General features: G+C 54.1%; 9 protein-coding genes across 9 annotated transcripts, besides 10 other annotated features; all 9 read right to left on the reverse strand.

Moving 5' to 3' along the window:
- Positions 1-16: 16 nt before the first annotated feature.
- Positions 17-1,624, reverse strand: Tco025E_05674 (uncharacterized protein; the record flags this gene model as incomplete). The annotated part of the gene is made up of 1 exon (XM_029372567.1): positions 17-1,624. The coding sequence occupies one exon, from the start codon at positions 1,622-1,624 to the stop codon at positions 17-19; it is 1,608 nt and encodes a 535-aa protein (XP_029227310.1).
- Positions 1,625-2,227: 603 nt separating this feature from the next.
- Tco025E_05675 (uncharacterized protein) lies at positions 2,228-3,880 on the reverse strand (the record flags this gene model as incomplete). The annotated part of the gene is made up of 1 exon (XM_029372568.1): positions 2,228-3,880. The coding sequence occupies one exon, from the start codon at positions 3,878-3,880 to the stop codon at positions 2,228-2,230; it is 1,653 nt and encodes a 550-aa protein (XP_029227311.1).
- A 384-nt stretch (positions 3,881-4,264) lies between these two features.
- On the reverse strand, positions 4,265-5,155 carry Tco025E_05676 (uncharacterized protein; the record flags this gene model as incomplete). The annotated part of the gene is made up of 1 exon (XM_029372569.1): positions 4,265-5,155. One exon carries the CDS (start codon positions 5,153-5,155, stop codon positions 4,265-4,267), a length of 891 nt encoding a protein of 296 aa, XP_029227312.1.
- A 225-nt stretch (positions 5,156-5,380) lies between these two features.
- Positions 5,381-5,418: a sequence feature (A-rich).
- Positions 5,419-5,528: 110 nt separating this feature from the next.
- Positions 5,529-5,547: a microsatellite.
- Positions 5,548-5,636: 89 nt separating this feature from the next.
- On the reverse strand, positions 5,637-8,363 carry Tco025E_05677 (RNA editing complex protein MP99; the record flags this gene model as incomplete). Its single annotated transcript, XM_029372570.1, has 1 exon — positions 5,637-8,363. One exon carries the CDS (start codon positions 8,361-8,363, stop codon positions 5,637-5,639), a length of 2,727 nt encoding a protein of 908 aa, XP_029227313.1.
- Positions 8,364-8,571: 208 nt separating this feature from the next.
- Positions 8,572-8,612: a microsatellite.
- Positions 8,613-9,373: 761 nt separating this feature from the next.
- Positions 9,374-9,452: a microsatellite.
- Positions 9,453-9,517: 65 nt separating this feature from the next.
- On the reverse strand, positions 9,518-10,669 carry Tco025E_05678 (putative arginine N-methyltransferase; the record flags this gene model as incomplete). The annotated part of the gene is made up of 1 exon (XM_029372571.1): positions 9,518-10,669. One exon carries the CDS (start codon positions 10,667-10,669, stop codon positions 9,518-9,520), a length of 1,152 nt encoding a protein of 383 aa, XP_029227314.1.
- Positions 10,670-10,981: 312 nt separating this feature from the next.
- Positions 10,982-11,038: a sequence feature (GA-rich).
- A 659-nt stretch (positions 11,039-11,697) lies between these two features.
- Tco025E_05679 (putative DNA repair helicase) lies at positions 11,698-14,817 on the reverse strand (the record flags this gene model as incomplete). The annotated part of the gene is made up of 1 exon (XM_029372572.1): positions 11,698-14,817. One exon carries the CDS (start codon positions 14,815-14,817, stop codon positions 11,698-11,700), a length of 3,120 nt encoding a protein of 1,039 aa, XP_029227315.1.
- A 395-nt stretch (positions 14,818-15,212) lies between these two features.
- Positions 15,213-15,242: a microsatellite.
- Positions 15,243-15,603: 361 nt separating this feature from the next.
- Positions 15,604-17,034, reverse strand: Tco025E_05680 (uncharacterized protein; the record flags this gene model as incomplete). The annotated part of the gene is made up of 1 exon (XM_029372573.1): positions 15,604-17,034. The coding sequence occupies one exon, from the start codon at positions 17,032-17,034 to the stop codon at positions 15,604-15,606; it is 1,431 nt and encodes a 476-aa protein (XP_029227316.1).
- A 42-nt stretch (positions 17,035-17,076) lies between these two features.
- Positions 17,077-17,162: a sequence feature (A-rich).
- A 273-nt stretch (positions 17,163-17,435) lies between these two features.
- On the reverse strand, positions 17,436-17,999 carry Tco025E_05681 (uncharacterized protein; the record flags this gene model as incomplete). The annotated part of the gene is made up of 1 exon (XM_029372574.1): positions 17,436-17,999. The coding sequence occupies one exon, from the start codon at positions 17,997-17,999 to the stop codon at positions 17,436-17,438; it is 564 nt and encodes a 187-aa protein (XP_029227317.1).
- Positions 18,000-18,101: 102 nt separating this feature from the next.
- Tco025E_05682 (uncharacterized protein) lies at positions 18,102-18,689 on the reverse strand (the record flags this gene model as incomplete). The annotated part of the gene is made up of 1 exon (XM_029372575.1): positions 18,102-18,689. One exon carries the CDS (start codon positions 18,687-18,689, stop codon positions 18,102-18,104), a length of 588 nt encoding a protein of 195 aa, XP_029227318.1.
- Positions 18,690-18,846: 157 nt separating this feature from the next.
- Positions 18,847-18,910: a sequence feature (GA-rich).
- A 533-nt stretch (positions 18,911-19,443) lies between these two features.
- Positions 19,444-19,466: a microsatellite.
- Positions 19,467-19,582: 116 nt separating this feature from the next.
- Positions 19,583-19,631: a microsatellite.
- The last annotated feature ends 4 nt before the right edge of the window (positions 19,632-19,635 follow it).

The following is a 19,635-nucleotide window of genomic DNA, read 5'->3' on the forward strand; positions in this document are numbered from 1 at the left end:
TCCCCGTTGAAGCCCACTACTCGTGTGTGGTGGAGAAAAAGGCCGAGTAGCTTCTCCGCCGTGTGGCTGGGGGAGGAGAGCGCATGCCGAAGAGCAATTTCTCCTTCAAGCGACGCTCCCCCGCCTCCTTCTCTTCGTCGGTCTTCTCCTCCCACAAGGTGTAGACTAATGAGCCCACGCAAAGCAAAATCACCGCTACGAGACTCATGTACCACGGCGTGTAGCCCTTCTCCAGGTCCCACTTGGGCACAATGATGAGTACCAGCGCCGTAATCGGCGAGGAAAGCTGGCCAATCATGGAACACAGCGTCACACTGTATTGGTTGAGGTAGGCTGAGCCAACATAGGTAAACACAAACCCCACGGTGTACACCATGCAGTAGGAGAAATTTGTGTCGGAGTGAAATATAAACCAAAGCCCTTCATAGAAATTAGACCATGCACCCTGCACGCTGTGGCTACCGCCCCACCAAGGGATGGCGTCCATGGGAAGAGCGAGCATAATCAACACAAATTGAATATTCGTCCCGCAGGCCAGCATGACAAGCTTCACAAGGGAGTCGCTTCCCTGCATATGAAGAAGCGAGGGACTTCCAATTTCTCCCACAACATTCGTTTCACCGGAGGCGTCCTCTGGCGTTGCCACTCCCCCTTGGGGCGTGGGGCTGGATTCGATCTCACTGCAGCCATTCTCGGTGCCAATTTCACCGCCCTGCGCACCCGAATCTAGGTTCCTTTTACCGTCTTGCTGCTGCTCCGGCAGTGGCTCTGGCCGCGGCGACAACACCTGACGCTCCTCAAACGAAGGGTCATAAGTAAAGTGAATCATGTACAAACTCTGCCAGATGTTCATCAAGACCGTGGGGGGAACGGAGAGGAAGAAGATGAGGCTCCACCACGCCTTGTCCTTTGACTCGCCCCCAAACCCACGTGCAAACTGGTACGCGGAAGCCATCACCACCCCAGACACGATAAGAAAAAAAGAGGTGAAGATCCAGATGTTCCAGTAGCTTCTCGGGTCTTGCAAAATCCACTTGGTGAACCCCGCCGCATAGACTGGCACAAGGCTGGTAAACAAGGCCTGTAGCACTTCCGGCGTATACGAGGCGGCGTAGATGGCGAGGTAACTGTTCACTGCGTCCGCCACCCCGATGAGAAATAGCAGCCACCATCCGCGAGCACAGCGAAGAAACAGAAGCGAGGGTCTTACAGCGATGAGGTACACCACCAGCATAACCAAAAAAAACAGGCCAAACAGTAAGGATGAAACGGCGAGTGTTGCGAAGTTGCCAGGTGCCCCATCCTTGGGAAACGAACGAAGCCAAAAGTTTAGCCCAATAATTTGCATTGCATTTCCACTTGTCACAAGAAGTATGAGGATGACCACCCAAGTAATACGTAATGGGTGGGTACGGCGCAGCTTTCTCAGAAACTTTACGAAAACGGCACCAACAGACGAGTAGGATTCCTCCACCGCAAGAACGCCGCCGGCGTCATCATGGACCGCATTGGCGGTGCTCTCCCCGAAAGACGCATTGCCGTCCCTCTGCTTCGACGAAGAGCCTTTACCCCCTGATTTCACACAAGGCGACGGGGGAGAAGTTTCCCTATGTTCTGCAACCATCAACAGCAAGGGCGTTGAGACACTCCACGGACCTTCCTGTATATGTTTTTTTTTTAAATGCACCACCTCCCGACAATTCAACTCAGGTATCTAGAGAAAAGTAAAAAAAGTCGAGGAGACGCCACTTCACACGGGCCTTGCTTGTTCGTAGTATTGCTGATATTTCTCAGTTTGCACGCAGAATTCGTTAGAAGTGAGAAGATAAAGAGAAAAGCAAATTCAAACCCGTGCCGTCCGCAGGCACTGTCCCCAACAGACACGAAGGAGATCGCTCAATCCTCAGTCCAGTCAACATTTGGCCAAGAAAGGCTTTCCCTCCTTTTTCCTTTTTCCGGCGCTTGCCCCGCTCGCCCTTCGTTAGAATATAGAATATTACAAAAGCAGAAGAAAAAGCAAGCACAGAAACAAGAGAGACCTCCGCTACGACACAGCACAAGAGAGACAGAATAAGAATATTCATAGGCAGTCAACTTTACCGCGCGCGATAATCTCCGCATCCCACATACAGAGCATTATCTTTTGATTTGTTTTCTTTCCTTCCCCACCCCGCACTACACTCTCGCTCCACATCTCCCTCCTTTACTCTCATGGTGACTGCCGGCGTCACGACAGAGGCATAGAATCAACGCGCTTCAACACCTGCACCACCTCATGTGCTGCCGTTTTTGCCTCCTGATCCGAACCCACTCCGGCCAAAAATTCGTAGCGTAACTTGAGAGCTAAAAGTCGTTCCAGTGAGTCATTGCCGTAGTTCTCCGCAAGCGTTTTTTCCGCCGACGCGAAGAGTCCGGTCGCGTATAAGTAGTCCCGCATATCCGCATAGAGGGACGCCATGGCAAGCAGTGTCCAGCCGGCCTTGGGGTTCTGCTTGTGCTCCGGGTTCAAGGCGCGGTTAAGCTCCAACGCCCGCTCAAGCGTCTCACCTGTGCGCCTGCGCACGACGTCAATGGTCATCGCCGCCGGCTGTTGCAGGTCCGCGAAGATGAGATCGGATGAAGTTGACACGCTGGAAATGGGGGACAGGGTGAACAACTGTTTGGGCATGAAGACGGGGGAGTCACGGCGCGCGGTCCCCGGGGGTCGTGGAGCGTTCAACAAAAAAGTAGCATAACTCAGCAAGCAGGAGGTGTACGCGTCCGTCTCGAACCGTCGTCCCTCCATCCCATCCGCCGACATGATGCCGTCCGCCTCCAGTGAGGTGTTGCACGGGGAGGAGTAGAACTTGGCGGCAGCCTCAAACATCTCCATCACACTTTTATCGACTTCATTTGGTCCAACGGACCAGTCAAACACACGGGCTGCCATTTCGGCCTGGGCAAGCATAAAGAGGCCCAACTCGGGTTCCTGCTTGCGAGCCAAAATACCGTCTAAAATGGGCTGCTTCCTTCGCAGGAACTCGTAAACCAGTTTGGCAGACTCATTAATGTGTTCCTGAGCGCGTCCCAGGTGGCCTGTTAGAGGGATTGTCAGGATTCCTTTTAGCAACAGGAGCTTAGGCGCATGCCAGCGGAGCTCAGGGTTTTTCTCGGCGTGAGTCTCAGACGCCTTCCGACTCAATTTTAATAGCTCATCAATACGATCCATAACCATCGATAGCGTGAGAAGCGTCTCCCCGCTCCCGTTTGCCTCATCCATCACCATGGACCAGGCAGAAATATTGCCATATTTCTTCTTCACGCCGTCTTCCTGCTTCGCATGAAAAGGCCTCTGATGCAGCGCACAAAAGGCGCGAACAAAGTGGGCAACAATAACACACGCAGTGTCAATTTGCAGCACATCTGACTTATCCCAACTGTCGTTAAAGAAAAGAAGACGACCTGCCTGTTTGAGAATCGATCGGTACACATCGCAACGCTTGGCGTAATCGGAGCGCGGCAGATGCTCAACACCGTTGAGAAGTTCAAACTTCACCGCTGACGTCGCCCGCAGAATATCTGCTGTGGCGGAGTTTTTAAGTCCACCCACGTTCTCCATGATCTCCTCCCCGCGAAGCAACAAGCCAAGGGCCTTGTCGCGGCACCTTCCCCACTCCTGCGCACCCATGGCGCTGGGCTTTGACCATCGCCGCTGTGGGGCGCCCTCTGCTGGCTGAAGTAGCGCCACGGCGTCTCGTAACTCCGGAATGCCTTGCGGGCGCAGGTGCGCGCGCGGCTGAAATCGCGGGAAATAAAAGGCCAAATCTGCCGCATGCACAAAATTCGTTGGAAGGCATGTGTCGGCAACCGCTGTCAAACGCCTGGGGGTGCAGTAGAACATTCGGCCGCCACAACCACGCAACCCCGCGTGTTTGCCGACGATCGCAGGGGGAGTGGTGCGCAAGGCAGAGTAGTTACTTGTTAGTTACCGCAAACCCACTCGCCCGGCGCCCTCGTTTCCAGCGGTGCAACCGTGTTCGGCGGGGTTGGCGTGGAACAATTATTATTAGACCCCTATAAAGGCAGACGGAGGGGGGGGGGAAGGAACAAAACGGAAGAAGAGGAAAATGAGCCCAAGAGACTCATTGCCAGGCATATGGCCCGTATATATATAAAAAAGGAAACAGCGCAAAAAGCAGAGCAAAATGCCACGTCATAGTTATCATTTCCATTTCTGAACAACTCTCCCCCCTCCGTATGTAAGGTTTTGCATGTGTCTGTCTGCTCATTGCGTGAACCGCAGTTGTACCTTATCCAACGCACTGTCGCTGGCGACCGCGGCCTCATCCGCGTAGTCACGCTTTTGCCCGCCTTTAATCGCAGCAACTTGTCCTTTCCGAATCAGCTCCACGCGTTCCCAGAAGAGCTGCTCATCACGAGACATCTCCCGCCACTGTTCCTGGCGAATGGCCTCATCGTTTAGAGAACTACATGCACGCTTTTCAAACTGAATAAGTGCGGGAGCAAATATTGGATGCACAGATCCAATTGGTATCGATGCGGGGTCTACGTCCTTCGTGTCCAGTGCTGTGACACACTGAGACTCTGCATTCACCAGACCAACCCTTGTCGCGTCTCCAGTAGAACAGTCACTGGCCTCTTTGCCCGACTCACACCGCAGTAAGGCCGCTGCCTGCTCTTTTTTCCCAAACTGAACACATTGCATCCACGGCGTAGCCGCCTCATGTCGCAGCGCCTCAAACGCCAAGGGCCGAAGCGTGTTTGCATCCTCTTCATACCATTGCGTTAGGCTGGCCCCAGCCTGCATCTGTTTATTGTGGGACAGGCTCCGCTGGAGCGCCGCCTCCTTTGCGGAGCGTATCTTCCGCGTCGCGTCCCACACCGCCGCCTTGACGCTTTCGGCAAGTTTTTCAAAGTCTACGGGTGCCGCAGATGTAACTCCGGCAGGGACGCCAACAACGTTACTATTGGATGCACTGTCGCCATCCGCGGTGGACGGTGGGAGTCCTTTGCGGTAAAACGGCTCCCACACCGCCTTGTCGACAAGACGCACCGCAAGCACTGTGCCGTAGCCGCTGCACACCACCTCCACACCGCGGCAGTGCCCCGTGAAACGGCGCCGCACCAACTCACGGTGGGAACTCTCGAGCATCATTCTGTGCTTGAGCGCACCCACCAGGTTATTCGTGTACCGAAAAGACATGAAAAGAACAAATATAAAAAGCTAAAAGGAAAAGCGCCCTGCGACTCTTTTTTTTTTTTGTGTATGTGTGTTCTTGCTCACGTTCGTTACTTCGTGGGGAGGTTTCCCTCACTCCTGTGGCCGACGGCAACAAGGGAAGAGAGTCAGAAAGGAAAATAAACCAACGCATCCGACAGGAAGCAAGACACGCCAAAGGCAAAAGCAAAAAGAAAAAAAAGGATAATATTGTAGGGATAACAGAGTAAGGCGACAGAGTGAACACACAGATAAGTCAATGCAAGGAGGAAACTAATAAAATGAAAAATTCTTGCTCAAATGGAGGGCTTGTGTGTGTATGTGTGTGTATTCTCTGCTGCGACTGTTGTTGTCCTCATCGCCGCGGTCCATCGCCCCGGCCCGTGCAGCGCTGCGGCGTTGGGGGGAGAGGAGGACGTCACACCACCTGAAACTCGACAAGGAGGCCAAAGTGATCGGAGGGGTACAAGTACTCTGGAACGGCCTTGTCGCAGTTCACCTGCCTCGTGATCCCCAGCCCACGCACAGGGGTGGTGCCGACAAGCTCCGTGTGAATGGGCTGCAGGTGGCGGGAGGCAAACAGTACGCGATCGGCACGGCCAAAGAACTCCCGCTCAATGATGTGTCCCGCGTATGCGTTGCGATTGCCGTCGATGGTGTATCCCTCACAGTTGCTGTCGTCCTCCGGGTGAAGCAGCGACCAGGCGTCTTTGAAGCCCATCTCGGGTGGGAACGTGAAGTAATTACTCGCACAGTCATTAAAGTCTCCCATGACAATGGCTCCAGGCAAACTACCAGCAAGAGAGGGGCGTGTGCGCATCCGCTTCGTCAGGTTTTCCAGCTGCGTTGTACGGTTGTTGACATTGTTTTTGTTGTACGGGGCGAGCAGGTGAAGTGACCCAATTGTCACTGGAACCTTTTTGGAAACGGCAATAGTAACTTCAGGCATGACACTGGTGTGGCCGGCGAAGGCAGGCACGTTTGCATGATGCATTCCCTCTACGCGCAAGTGACGCCTCACAAGCAGCATCACACCCCAAGGACGAATGACATGGCTATCTCCATTACAAGACAGCGCATAACGCTCCCGCACCCATGGCTGCTCAGAGAGGTACTTCCACCATGCCGGCTCCACTTCCTGCATCCCAATCACGTCGGCATCAAGCGCCTCTAACGTCTTGGCGAGCGCCACGTACCGCGTTGGTGTGCACCAATCGATACCGTCTCTACCCAGCGGAGTACGCTCACCACTGTGACGACTGAACTGCACATTCCATGTTACCACACGAAGCGTCGAAAGCTCTTCCGTTGGCGTTGATAGCTCAGTGGACCTAATTCCTTCGCATGGCTCCTCACCCCAGCCGCCATTCTCTTTGGCCGTATACACAAAAAGAGTGTTCTTCGACGCCACACCCACCCCATCCAAGACGCGCGACGTCACCGTGGATGCCCCAACGCCAGCGCGATACCGCACTCCAAGCGCCGCAGCTCGAACGCCCAGGTTGATGCTTTGATAGGACCACCCCGGCGGAGGACCGCGGAAACCAGGCGTGCGCACAAAGTAATGGGACGGCTGGTGATCAAATGCGGCGTGCTCCTTCAAGACAGGGCCGCCTTCGTCCAGGCTACCGCCCTTCACAACCTGTAGAATGCTTCGTGTCTTTTCAATCGCTGCCAATACATTTTTTGTGTTAACAATGTCCTCGGCGACGCCGGCGGGCAAGGCATGCCCTCTCGTAAAGACGGGAATAATTTGTTCAATCATCTCTGGCTTAGGGGCACTTAAAAGAAGGGTTTCTAAACCTGTAAGAGCAAAGGTGTAGTCGGCAGACGCCACAACAGTGGCAGGAATCTTTCCCTGGTCTTCTGCCTTTGCTGTTGTCGCGTTGACCGCGAGATCCCCCCCTGCCTCTTCCCGAGCCGCTGTGTTGAGGTACCTAAGATGACCAAGAAAGCGCTCAAGCAGAATCTTTGGAGGCTTCTCTGGGACGGTGTCGTTATCCTCCGGTGTCCAGCGAAAATTCCTGATGCCACCGCTGCATATCATGGCGTGAGTTTGCAGGAGCACCTCAAGATAGTCCGCGGATTGTCGACACGGCCTCGGTGCCCCCCCTGTTTTGCGGGTTGCCCGCGCCAAAACGCGTTCCAGGACACCAGGAGACAGCAGCAACGAGGCGTCATTTGGCGTTTCCTCAAAAAGATGCTGCTGCTGGGCCCCAGCAGCCTCCTCGGCAGTGTAGGCCTCCATCAGCTCCTTGAAGTTGACCCCCAGCCCACTGAGGTCGGTGGCCGAGATGCCGTTTGCCATCAGATACAAGAAAACAATGTCCGTGCGCACCAACGCGAGCCTCTTCTGGAGTTCTTGTCGCCCAGTCCCCTGATCCGCACTGCTGGTCGCCGTCTCTCCCTTCAATAGATGATCCATCGCGAGCCACTCAAGCGACTCGCTCATGGAGAGCGACTTCATTTCACCTTGCTGAAGCGTGACTGTCGTAATGTTGTGGAACGGCGTGGCCCCAAGGGCGGAGAGGAACAAATCCGTCCCACCAATGAGGCAGAAGGTGTCATTGAAGGTCACCTCCGCCGGTGTACCAGACAAGAGTGGCGGGGAAGGAGTGACGGCGCCGTCGGGCAAAGCGCGTGAGGCGAGATCAAGCATCCAAGACGAAATTTTGCCCTCCACCGGTCCAGGAACAGCGGCACCACTGACGACAAACTCCTTCGGCGGCGTGCGCAGGTCCACCGCAACATGCCGCATCTTGTCCTCCAGCAAGTACACCATTGGAGAGGCCGCACTACGGTAAAATTTTCCCTCAAACTTTTTCCCTGGGTAAAGCCGCATGTGGCGAACCTTCCACAGCGGTTCACTGCCATCAATAAAAATTGCAAGCGACTTTTTTGGCTGAATGCGGCGCAAAATAACATTCGTTACCTGCCGGTGCAGCACCTTGACGGTCTCTGCATCGCGATCCTGCCCGATAAGATCCCGCGTCAAGCGGCCCGCCGCACCAGCGAGGGCGCCCATGTCGATCGCAACGTGATCAAACCCCCAGCCGCTGCGGTTGAGGACATTGTTGAACTCATCGGATATCTTCGCTGAGGTCCGAAAATCTGCCGTCCACAGAGTGCGGCAGCGGCGCAACATTCACGAGAAGAATAAAAATTTAAAAAAAAACAGGAGTGAAACGGCGAGTCGAGTTCGCCCCTTTAAAAGTAAGCAATGTATGTGAATGAATGTGTGCGAGGTTGGCAGCAATCGCCTAATTAACTACAGATGCCAGCTCTCTCTCCCTCTGTAATGAAGAATAACAACAACAACCAAATGAAGAGTATGTTGTAGATCAAATACTTCGCCTCTCCTTCTACCACTCTCCCTCACGCGTGCGCTCTCCCTTGTGCTCCACTAGTTGCATTGGTGTCCACGACAGCAGCAGAAAGAAGAAAAAGTATAAAGCAACAGATAAATGCAGCCGCAGTGCGGTCCTGCGCACATACCAGACACAAGTGCCGTCAGAGAACACAGTGCATTTCAAGCAGGCATAGACACACACACACACACCAAACTTAAATCGCCAAGGCACGCTCTTCCGCAGTTCCGACATTCTCCCCCTGTTCCCTCCCCCGCCCCCTCCTTATTTTGACGGGACTTCGTAAGCAAATTCATGTGCTTTTATTCATGCTAACTCCTCTTCCCAATATTTCTCATGCTCTATTATGCACCAAAGAATAGACGAAAAAAAAAAAGAAGAGGCAGGGGGGAAAAAAGACGGGAGTTAAGTTCCACAGTTCATTCATCCCACGTTTCCACCCTTGTTTTTTGGTAAGTCGTTGTTATAATTTTCTACCATTTTTTTTTATTCCGGTCTTGCATATTTGATTTACCCTCACGGTTCTTCTGTGGTGCAATATGACCGCCTGTACGCCAATGTGTGCATGTTTGTGTGTGTGCAGTCTATCGTAGGGAATGTGTCGTGGCAATACCTTGGACGCGCCCTAAATCTCTTATTCGCTCCTTAGCCACGCCAATTGCAGCCAAAACAGCACGCATACCTTGCCATGTTTCATCCCTCCCTTGGATGTCTCTCCCGCAGTTACTCACACGCACAGGGAAAGACCACTCCCTTCCCCTCGTTCAGTTATCAGCGTTACTTATGCATATATATATATACACACACATGTATACATGCATATAAGCACACACACACACACATATGTATATATATATATATATTATTCCGTTCTCGCGGGACAGCTCGTTCCGTCACCGCGTCTCCCACGAGAGCCACAAGTCATAGGCCATTAGAAGCTCTGGTAGATATACGACCCTGTCGTCTTCTGCGCCACCACACCGCCATCGGTTTGCGCCGTCACCTCCACCAACGTCGTGCCCCTTTTCCTGTCCAACACACGAACGCGCAACTCACCGGAGAGTGTCTCACCGCAGTTCAGGGGCAGTGGGTCAAGCAGCCCGACGCTCGTCTCTGTCCAGGCGTTGCCACCGCCAGGGCGAATGCCAATGACAAAGTTGGCACCGGGGTCATGCGGGTTTGTAAAAGTGGCGTCGACAAAGAAGGTCAGGTAGTTGACCGTCGTGTTACACGTCGCCCTCACCTTGAAGGGGACGGCAAAACCGTTCTCATCCGACTCCTTCTCCTCAGCGCCTCGGATCTTTTTAATATTGACGGTGTGAGCCAGACAAGTGCTTGTGACAATGTTTGACGAGGGAATAGCGCAGGTCTCTACTTCTTGGCGCACAAGTTTCTTCATTGGTTCCATGGTGAAGCCGTACACGTTGCTCCAGTACTCTACCGTGTTCAGCTGGAAGGAGTAGTCGCTGACGCCAACAATGTGGATCGACGAGCCATCCGGGCACATGACACCGTCCTCTGCCAGCAGGTTTTCCTGCGCAAAGAGAGCATCCTCCAGCAGCGGATCATTCACGAGAAAAGTTCCCATCCACTCACAAAGAATAACATCAAACTTCTTTACGGGAAAGTTTTGCATCATTTCTCGCAGAGACCCACGAAAGAAACTAATGTTCTGCAGTCCATTTTGTTCTGCCACCACCTGCGCTGCATCCACGATGGCGGAGTGGTCGATCGCCACAACAACAGAGGCTAGATTACGTGCAGCCATCAACGATATCAGCCCCATACCACAGCCAATGTGAAGCAGCGACTTTCCCTTGATGCTCTTTAACACAGATTGGTACGCGCGAAAGCGAATTCGATCGTGAATGGAGCTCAGGTTGCTTGAAATGCGTGCGCTGGAGTCACCGTAGAGACTCTTGGAGGTCGCGTTCTTTTCACCCTCGGTCGCAAGCAGCGACTCGTTCGCGACGACCCGCGACAATGAGCGATTTCCATTGGCCGCATTCTTGACGTTAGCATTTTTTCTCTTCTGTTGGCTCTGGCCTGACTCGTACGGCGGAGGATTCTTCTTGTGCGTCATTCTTTTTTTTTCTCCCCCGTCCTCTTCTCGTTTACTTCGATGCAATTAAAATGATGCGTATAAATAAAAAGGCAATTTTTTATTCCCTTTCCCCCCCTTTTTTTTGCTTCTACTTCTGCCGCTTCTCTTTCTTTCCCTCCCTCTCTCTGTGTGTGTGTGTGCGGAGGATGGGGGGTGAGGGCTACTGTGTGTCTTCACCTTGACGGAAGCAACAGGGGCGGGTGAAGCGGAGATGAAGGGCTCTCAGCAGATGCTGGGGAGTTCCCGTCGGTGAGGGCACAGGCGGCGAAAAGCGGGCCACGCGGTCAACACAGACAGGGATAAAGAGAGATAGAGAATGGGAGGGAGAGAGAGAGAAAGAAAGCAGAGGGGAGCATCGTACGCGCACGCACGCGCATGCGTAGAGACGTTACGGGAGGTTCTGGCAGGACGCACTGAGCGAGACTGCATTGGTGTACTTCCTGCCGCACTCACAAGGACGCTCGGGAGAAGAACATGCACGGGCCTTTCGCCGGCGTCAATGAATGCAACTTATGTCTGTAAATGTTTCAACAGCGTCGTGTTTATTCGGTGCACAACTTGTGGTGTCGAATCTTACAAATACGCACCGCGTGAGTCGCGTCGCGCCCTTCGCAGATTAAACATCAGCGACGGCGGCAAACGCACACAACTTCCTCCGCGGCGGGAGCAAACCGCTGCCGGGCGGCAGTGACGGCGCGCGCGCCTGCGAACGAAGAACTCAAACGGCGCGGCACATTATTTCACACGCCTTGGCCTTCGACCGAGGCAAATATCCCCCTTTCCCCCGCATCACACACCGCAGCGTGTTTCACGCAGGACGGCGAGGCGGAATTCGCACGCGGTTGCCCCAGAGTCGGGGTAGTGGCGGTGGGGCGAGACTCCCCCCGCAAGAAGAAGTGTCATGACGTGCGGAGCCCGCCCCCATCCCACACGCCGCAAGAAAGACGGGAAGGATGAAGAGAAAAATAAAAACAAAACAAAACCAACAACCGTCCATAAGCGAAAAATTAACTCGCCACGTTATTTCGCTGCAGAGCCGTGAAAAAATCCCTCACGCCTCTAAAACACTCTCCAAAATTGTGGGCCACCCGAATAGAGGGTTGCATCCACGAGGCAATGCGGCGTCGCACGTCAGGCCGTTCCCCGTAGCGTGCATCGAAAAGGATCACAACGGCGTAGTCCGCCGCGTGACGAATACAGCGGCCCATGCTCTGGTTGACAGTGCGTATGCAGAGGTCGGTAAAGAGGCTCCACTCCGCAGAGGAAGTAAACGGTGGAGATCCCTCATTCCTCACGGCATCCAAAGCGAGCGTCTTTGACCCTGCAGCGGCTGAGTCCCGCAGCAGACGTGTGTTGGCAACGTGACTCAAATACAGCTGCAGCTCCACATCGCTGGGATTGGCGTACGGCAACCCAACAACAATCACCGCACGGCCGAGGTCGTCGTTAAAATTAATGCCCTCTGACAACTTCCCACCCATGACGGCAAACAAAAGTGCACCCCCCGAAGACTCGGTGCGAATCCATCGGGTGTACTCCGCCAACATTGCCTCCACGGCGTTTGACGCAGACGCCCCTTCCTCGCCGCTCTGGGCGGGGAGCCTCGACGGGGCGACTCGCCCCGGCTCACGAAAGATTCGCTTCACCTCGTTAATTGCATCGTACAAGCCAGTTCGTTGCAGAACTCCCAGGAAGTTTTCCTCCATCTCATACGAAGTAAAGAAGACAATCACGCCATCGGGTATGACACGACAGAAATTCAGTAACGCGGCCGCAATTTCCTCCAACTGGCGGTTCCACTGAGTACGCGTCGCATGCTGAAGCTCCACACGATGACCACTTGGGCCAACTCCCAACGTGAACACCGCAATGGACGAGGACGGAACTATATGAGCTTCCTCGGTGAAACAGACCTTCTTCCCTGTCAAGGCGTCTCCCGGCTCCCTCTCCAATTTCGTCATGCTGTCCATTTTATCTTCTTCCTGCATGTAAGCCGGAGGAGGTGGGTGTGGGTTGGGGGATCGTAGAAGCAAGTCACACGTCAGAGCAAGTGGCTTCATGGTCCCACCGGCCAATACAGCCGCCTGGACTTGCTGTAACAGTGGGAACAGTGTATGTGTTCCGGGCTCCAACTGCAGCAGCTGAAGCGTAACAACGTCCGCTGGCTCCCTCGCCTGCTCCACCGGCGCTCGACGAAGGAGAACGCGTGTGTACTCATCCGAGCGACTGTACCAGCGCAAGAAGGCATCAAAACGGTGCAGCGCACCCGTGACGGACCGGGGATCCTGCCCAGCTGCCAAAGGAGAAGAATCCGTTGCCTCGCCACGGGCTTCCTCACTCCCTGCAGCCTGGCTGACTCCGCTATTCCGCCCACTTCGCCTTGACACGGTCAGTAAGCGCCTTTCCTGCCCGGGAGTCTCCTTCTCTTGCAGGGCAAGGAATGCCACAAGGCCGTGCAACTTCGGCAAAAGCCGGCTCTCACTCAAAAAGGCGAGAAAGCGGTAAACGTTTACGTTATCTACATTTGCATCAAACACAAAGGACGAAAAGTTGTAAACATCCGCTGCCGCCCCCGAGTTAGTTTTTCCCACAGAATTCATGTTTAAGTACGTTAACAAGTTATCAAGAAATGACACCATCTCACGAATGCGTTGCTTATTGCGTGTGAGGAGCCTCTTCTCGTAGCGGCTGTAGTACCCGTCAAGAAGTCGCCGCACCAGCGAAAGGTCCGCCGTCGACACCGTGCTTGCCGTCGCGTTGCGGCAGAAATCCACGAGGTTGTGTGCCTCATCCACGGCAATCACATCCCCAGAGAAATTGGGAGGTAAAATGGCATCTTGCTTGAGCGCCATGGTACGGTGGAGGTGCGAAGCGGCAGGATGAGCAGTGGCATCAAGTTCCCCATCACTCTTGGCCTCCTCCATTTTTGCCGCCGTTTCATACGCATTCGTTGCCGTCCCCGAGAGCAACGTGTGTCGCATCTCGGGCGAAACAAGATAGCTGTAGGGAATCAAAACGACGTCGGCCCCACGAAGCAGCTCACGGGTGGCGAGAAAAGGGCATGCACCGATGCGCTGTCCAATTTCCCGCATCTCCAAAAGTCCTCGAGGCGCGATCTCAACATAGTCCCTCAAAATCTTCAATCGTTCTCGTCGGCAGTAGCCACATCCTTTCGGCATCCCGCCCGCACTAACGTTGTCTTCAATATCTGTAAGAACTGAGCCCTTGCCTCGCATCTCGTGTTGTTTGCGCGCCGCGCGGCCCTCTTTGGAGTATTCGTACATCATGGCTTCCAGACACAACTCGTTCAAACGATCGTTATTGTTGCCCGCTGCGGCCCTTAGAGCAGCATTTATGCAAAGCTGCTGCCGCCCCGCCACATGCACATAACGCAGCATGTGCGGTGTGTCATCCAAAGCAGATTCCACGGCCTCCTCGTTAGGTTCGCCAGCAATGACTAAATGTCGACGACGACGATGGCGCGAACGAATCGGATGCCTTGCAAACACGGTTCGACGCAGCTCCTCAGTGAGCTGCTGCAGTTGTGTGTGGGTGCGGCTAGAGAAGTACACCTTTGGCTTTTGCAGTGCCGACAGTGGTGGTTCCCATTCCTCGCCATCCTCTTCCTCAGCATCATCGACAGCTACCATGGAGGAGGAGTTTGACGAAGACGACGAGGACGAGCTTTGTGCCATTGCGAACTCACGCCGTCGCTCAGCGGCGGCCGCAGCTTCGTTCTGATCCAGCAAAAACGCATCTGCTTCGTCTTCCCGAGCAGAAACCCTCATGTGTTGTTTAGCGGCCTTCTTTTCCTTTCGCCGCCTTTTGTGGCCGCCCCCAACCGCCCCTGCCAAAGGAGGGGCCAGGGCCGCGGTTTCCGGCGGTGACGCATTCTGCTGCTGCTGCAGCGGCGGCGGCGTGCCGTCGCTTCCCACAGCTACAATGGGCTCAAAGACGTGCGACAGCACACCGTTCAGAAGCACCTGCGTCTTGCCCGTCCCGGTGGGTGATTCAAGCACGACGACGTCTCCCGCCGCCAACCCGCCGCGAATGGCCTCCATCGCATGCAGCTGCAGCGGGTAGGGGTCAAAGGGAAACGGCACACGGAAGCGACCAGCATCGTACATCACCTCACTTTTAGGCGTATTACCCCATCGCACAAAGGTGTCCAGATAAAGAGAGGAAGAAGGGCAAAATAAAAATAAAAGTAGTGAACGATAACAAGTGTCGAGAGAAAAGTAAGAGAGAGGGAGGCAGTTTAAATACGAAGGTTCACGGCAATGCGGAAGGGTTATTTTGTCTAAGATGGAACCAACGAATGTCAGCACCGCAAGCCGGTCAACGAATTTGGTCTATTCATCTGCAGTACCCCTCCTGAGCTGTTGCCGTGCCGCGGTAACCTCGTAACAAAATCAAAAGAACGCATATACATCACATGAAGAAGGGAAAAACGGAGGAAAACCCGAAAACAAAAAAAAACACACACACACACGAAGACGCAATGACCTGTTCTCACTCATCTTGTGTGTGCGTGTGTGTGTGTGTGTGTATGACGACAACGGCAGGTGAGTTTAGGAAACCACACCACTGTTTGCAGAAAAGGACGGGGCCCATGAGAGAATAAACCCATAAAAAAAAGAGAAGGAAGCAGCTTCCCCGATAAATAATAACAGTAATACGACAGTTCACCTACAAACAAACACATATTTAATGCAGCTAGTTGGACAAGGTAGCGCAGAGGAAGAAGAATACATAAATAGTACTAGTACGGCGCAACGTATGGCGAGCACCATCGCGCGTCTGTACCCAATATCGCCTTCTGTGACTTCTCAGAAGCATTGGAAGCATCAGGGCCCGGGGGAAAAAAAAAAGAGCAAAAAGGGAAGAAAAAGAAAAGCGAGAAAAAAGACATCTCAACTCAATTCTTCTTTCGTCGGCTTCCAGTTTCCCGCTGTATAGGCAGGAAAGATGCCTGTTGGGTCCTGCACGCGGCCGTGCCGCATTGGGTACTTGTACCTCGTCCGCTCCGGCCCCTTGGCGTAGTTGTCGGTGTCGGATTGCTTTGTGTGCGCGCTGTTCGGCGACGTCTCACGCGCTAAAGGCGCGCTGTCATAGACAGAAGGCACTTTCTCCGTACGATTCTGCTCATCAACCGTGCCCGCCAAAATCAAAACATTATCTGCCTCAAGAGTGCCTTTTGCCTTCACCCCAGGGAAGTCCACCGAGACCACGCACCGACTATCGACGAACGCTGTCCTCATGCTCATGAGCGGTTGTTCGTACACAACGTATTGTTTTTGTTTTCGCAGTGGTATAAGAGGAGAAATGTTGTAACGATATAGGTCGACTGGATCGTTCTCTTGAAACTCGAGGGAGGAGTATGAAATAAACGGCGGTGGTCGGAAGCAGGCCAGAAACGATTTTTCTTCACCAGGGTATATCGGCTCTGAAGACACAAATGGCTCTCCCACCTTTACATGCCGAACGTACAATACACCACCTGGGTTAACTTCAATGTGGTTTGTTATCTGCACACGTACGCTATTCAGGGTTTTACGCGAGTCGTTGCGGACCTTGACGTGTACTTTTATTGCGTTACTATTGTCAGGCGCATCCATGGCGTTGTTGTCGGCGTCAGAGCTTGCGGTGCTCGTGTATTCGTCCATCACGACTACTGTGGGTTCAATGGTCGCCTCCGTGGCGATGAACTGTCCTGCTTTGGGGAACCAGAAGCGTCCCAGGCAGAAAAACTTGTGCAGCTGCGCAAGCGAGACCAGTGCCTCTTTCCCATGCTCCTCCAGCCGTTGACGCCGCTGCGCCGCAGAAATGGCGGACAAGACGTAAAAATTGCGAACACATTTTACATCAAACCCACGCGGAATATCAACGTACACCTTTGCCGTGTATGACATGCGCGCCTCAGAAATGTCAAACCGGGACCGGGTATCAAAACTGGGAGGCAAAAACATTGGCAAACGCAATTCAAAGGGGTAATTGTGTGTCCCTGGCATCAGTACCTCCGGCTCACACGCATCGGCTCCCTCATCCTCGCTCAGGTCAGCAATAAGAATGAGTGTGCGGTCTGGCGTGTAATTCTTAGTAGCGTCTCCAGCAAAGGTATACACCTTGTCGTAGTGTACGCGTGTGCTGTGTTGCACCAAGCGGCCAGAGTTGACTTTGGCATACTCCTCGCCTCGGATGCGCAATCGAATCGCCCGCGATGCGGTCTCCTTCTTCACAGAAACTTCAATAACTCCGGAGAGAAGGCCGCCAGGGAGGTACTCCGCGTTTTCGCTGTGTAATCTGAGCCGAACCTCGACGTTGTCCCGGCCGAAGATGCCCATCGTTCGGTGTTTACAATTCTGCAGGACTCATGACGTACACGGAGAGAAGGAACAGCAAACAAGAGGAAGAATAAGAAACAAAACAAAACAGAAAAAAAGAAAACACACACACTACGGCAACAAACAAAGGGGCGCAAACACATCACACATGAGGCACACAGAAGGCGAAAGCAAACACCACAGGACATCTTAACGAAGCTCCACACACATTTCTGTTTGGTTTATATGCATACAACCCTGATGGCTGTGGCACCTCCCCCGCATCCAGTACTCTCTTCATGGTGCCCGTTCCTCTCTCACTGGCGCAGTAAACACAAGTAAAGTCTTGGGGAACCCAGGGCGTTTATACGCAGAAAGTTATGAATACGCAGCTTAACAAGCGCAGGGCGAGATTCACCTCCTCAGCGCTTCTTGGAGCTGCCGCTGCCCTTGTTGCCATCCTCCCTCTTTGCACGTGTTTTACGGACCGGTTCCTCGCCGTTCTCAATGGCTTCCACAACACGCTTCCGCTCCGCCCGGGCCTTTTCCTCACGGCCCACGCGAAGTCGGTCTGCGTCCATCAACAGTGCCGCATTCTTTGCCGCCGTCTTAAACGTCTGGCCGTACTCCTGGCGGGCGCGCTGGAGCTGTTTTCCCATCTTGCTGCGCAGATCAACCTCGTGGATGTGGCCTTCCTCAACACCGTTTGGGAGTCTAGTGCAGTCCGCGTTCGCCGTGTCCCGCGCGGCAAGCAGAACCGTATCAATCGGCCCTATAGGCGTATTATCATCGTTAAGTAGCCAATACGCACCTTCCATCGACGGAGCGGTGCTGATGAGGTGCCAACTCATCGTCGCTTGCTCTCCACGTCCCCCGCCACTATGCCCATTGGAGAGGACGCGAGCCCGCTGCTCCTCTACACTCAATTGAAGCATGTCGGGAGTGACATTCGGGGCATCACAGTTGACAAACTTCAGCAGTTTCATTTCGCACGCTGATGCACGCTACACCCTGATGGCGTTTTTTTTGTCTTTCTGAACCTTTCTCACGCAGACCCTTTTCCTTTAATTACCTTTCCTGCTTCTGTGCTATCCCTCCTTCACGCACGCGGTGTGGGCAGCCAGCCTGACCCTGTTTCTGTGCATCCATCCACGGAGACGCACGTACGGGGAGAAAGAGGCGAGAAAAAAAAAAAAGAGGCCGCGCGCCGGTGCGCACATGCAAGCCGTGGCGGGAAGAGGAGAGGCGAAAAACCCCTCCCACGAAGGAAAAAAAAAAAAGGACAACCCCCACCCGCTGCGGGAGGAATGGGCGCACTGCGTGCGCTGAAAAGCGATTGGCGTGCGTCGACTACGCGTCGGGGCCCCGCCGCCGGCCTTCGCGTGAGGGCAGAGGGGCGCGGCCGCCGCAAAAACGTAAGTCACCCGGCGACGGCCCTCCCGGCAGGACCGCCGCACTGTGATTTTCGATCGCCCAAAGTGCGGTTTTTTCAGCGCCGCGGCAAACAGGCGCCCGCCCCAGCCGCCGCGCGGTTCACCACCGATGCCGCGGCAGGGCAGCGCGAATGACGGCCCGCGCGCGCACGCGGCGTGAGAAGCCCAGTCTGCACCGACGAGGCTGCGCCGCTCCGCAAGCGCCTCGTTGCACGTAGAATAATGCGCAATCGCGCTCGTCATGCGCGGCTGCGTGGCGTGGCGAGCGTAGGCTTCACATGCACAGTCCTCTGCCGCTTCCGCGCATTGAGGCTCGAGGTTACTTCTTCACACCCCCGTTCCTTGGAGAAGAACCTTTTCTTCGACACTGACTTGCGTGTGAAACATCAAATTCAATCGAAAAAAAAACACGAAGAACAACAACAAGAAAAAGAGAAAAGAGGAAAATAATAATAACGAGAGAAACACTTTGCCGCCCACGCATTTACGCCACAAGCGCATGCCCTTCATATTTGCAACGTATATATGTACTTATTTCAACTCTTCTTCGCAACTGGATGTTTCACCTGCAAAGGCACTCACATGGCTAGTTACCATGTCTCTACGTGCACCCTCCGAACTTTTCTATGCAGTGTATACGTGCGTGGGTAGTTGGGCATCTGCGCCGTGCGCTAACGCCTCGTTGCAGGAATATAAATATAATGGCAAAATGCACGCATTTGCGTGTCAGGGTGCAATTGTGTCACCCAAATTCCCCTACCCCTTTTCATTGTAACTTAATTTTTCTCCCGCTGTATGCATACACAGCAAAGAAGGTACAGCAGCGGTGCAGTGCTTCCTCTGTCGCCTTCCGCGTGTCCCGAACGTGGGGCAAACCACGCACCACACACGTCAGAGCATACGCAGGCTTCCTCGCAGTTCACACTGTTTGTTTCTCTTCCCGCTCTCTGAAGTTTGTACGCATGGCCTCGGCACGCCCCCTTTTGGCTCCGTGGCGCCCCCCCTCACCCCCCCCCCCCCTCAGCGCAATAAACACCGCCACGACAGGGGGAAAAACAACAACAAAAGACGACGTGCGCCTTCACCGTCGCCGGGGCCTGTGGCGGCGGGGCTGGCGACAGAGTCACGAAACGCAAACACACACACACACACACACACACACACACACACACACACACACACACAGACG

Source organism: Trypanosoma conorhini (genome assembly GCF_003719485.1).
Source record: "Trypanosoma conorhini strain 025E chromosome Unknown Tco_14.4_contig_00343, whole genome shotgun sequence".
Classification (NCBI taxonomy): domain Eukaryota; phylum Euglenozoa; class Kinetoplastea; order Trypanosomatida; family Trypanosomatidae; genus Trypanosoma; species Trypanosoma conorhini.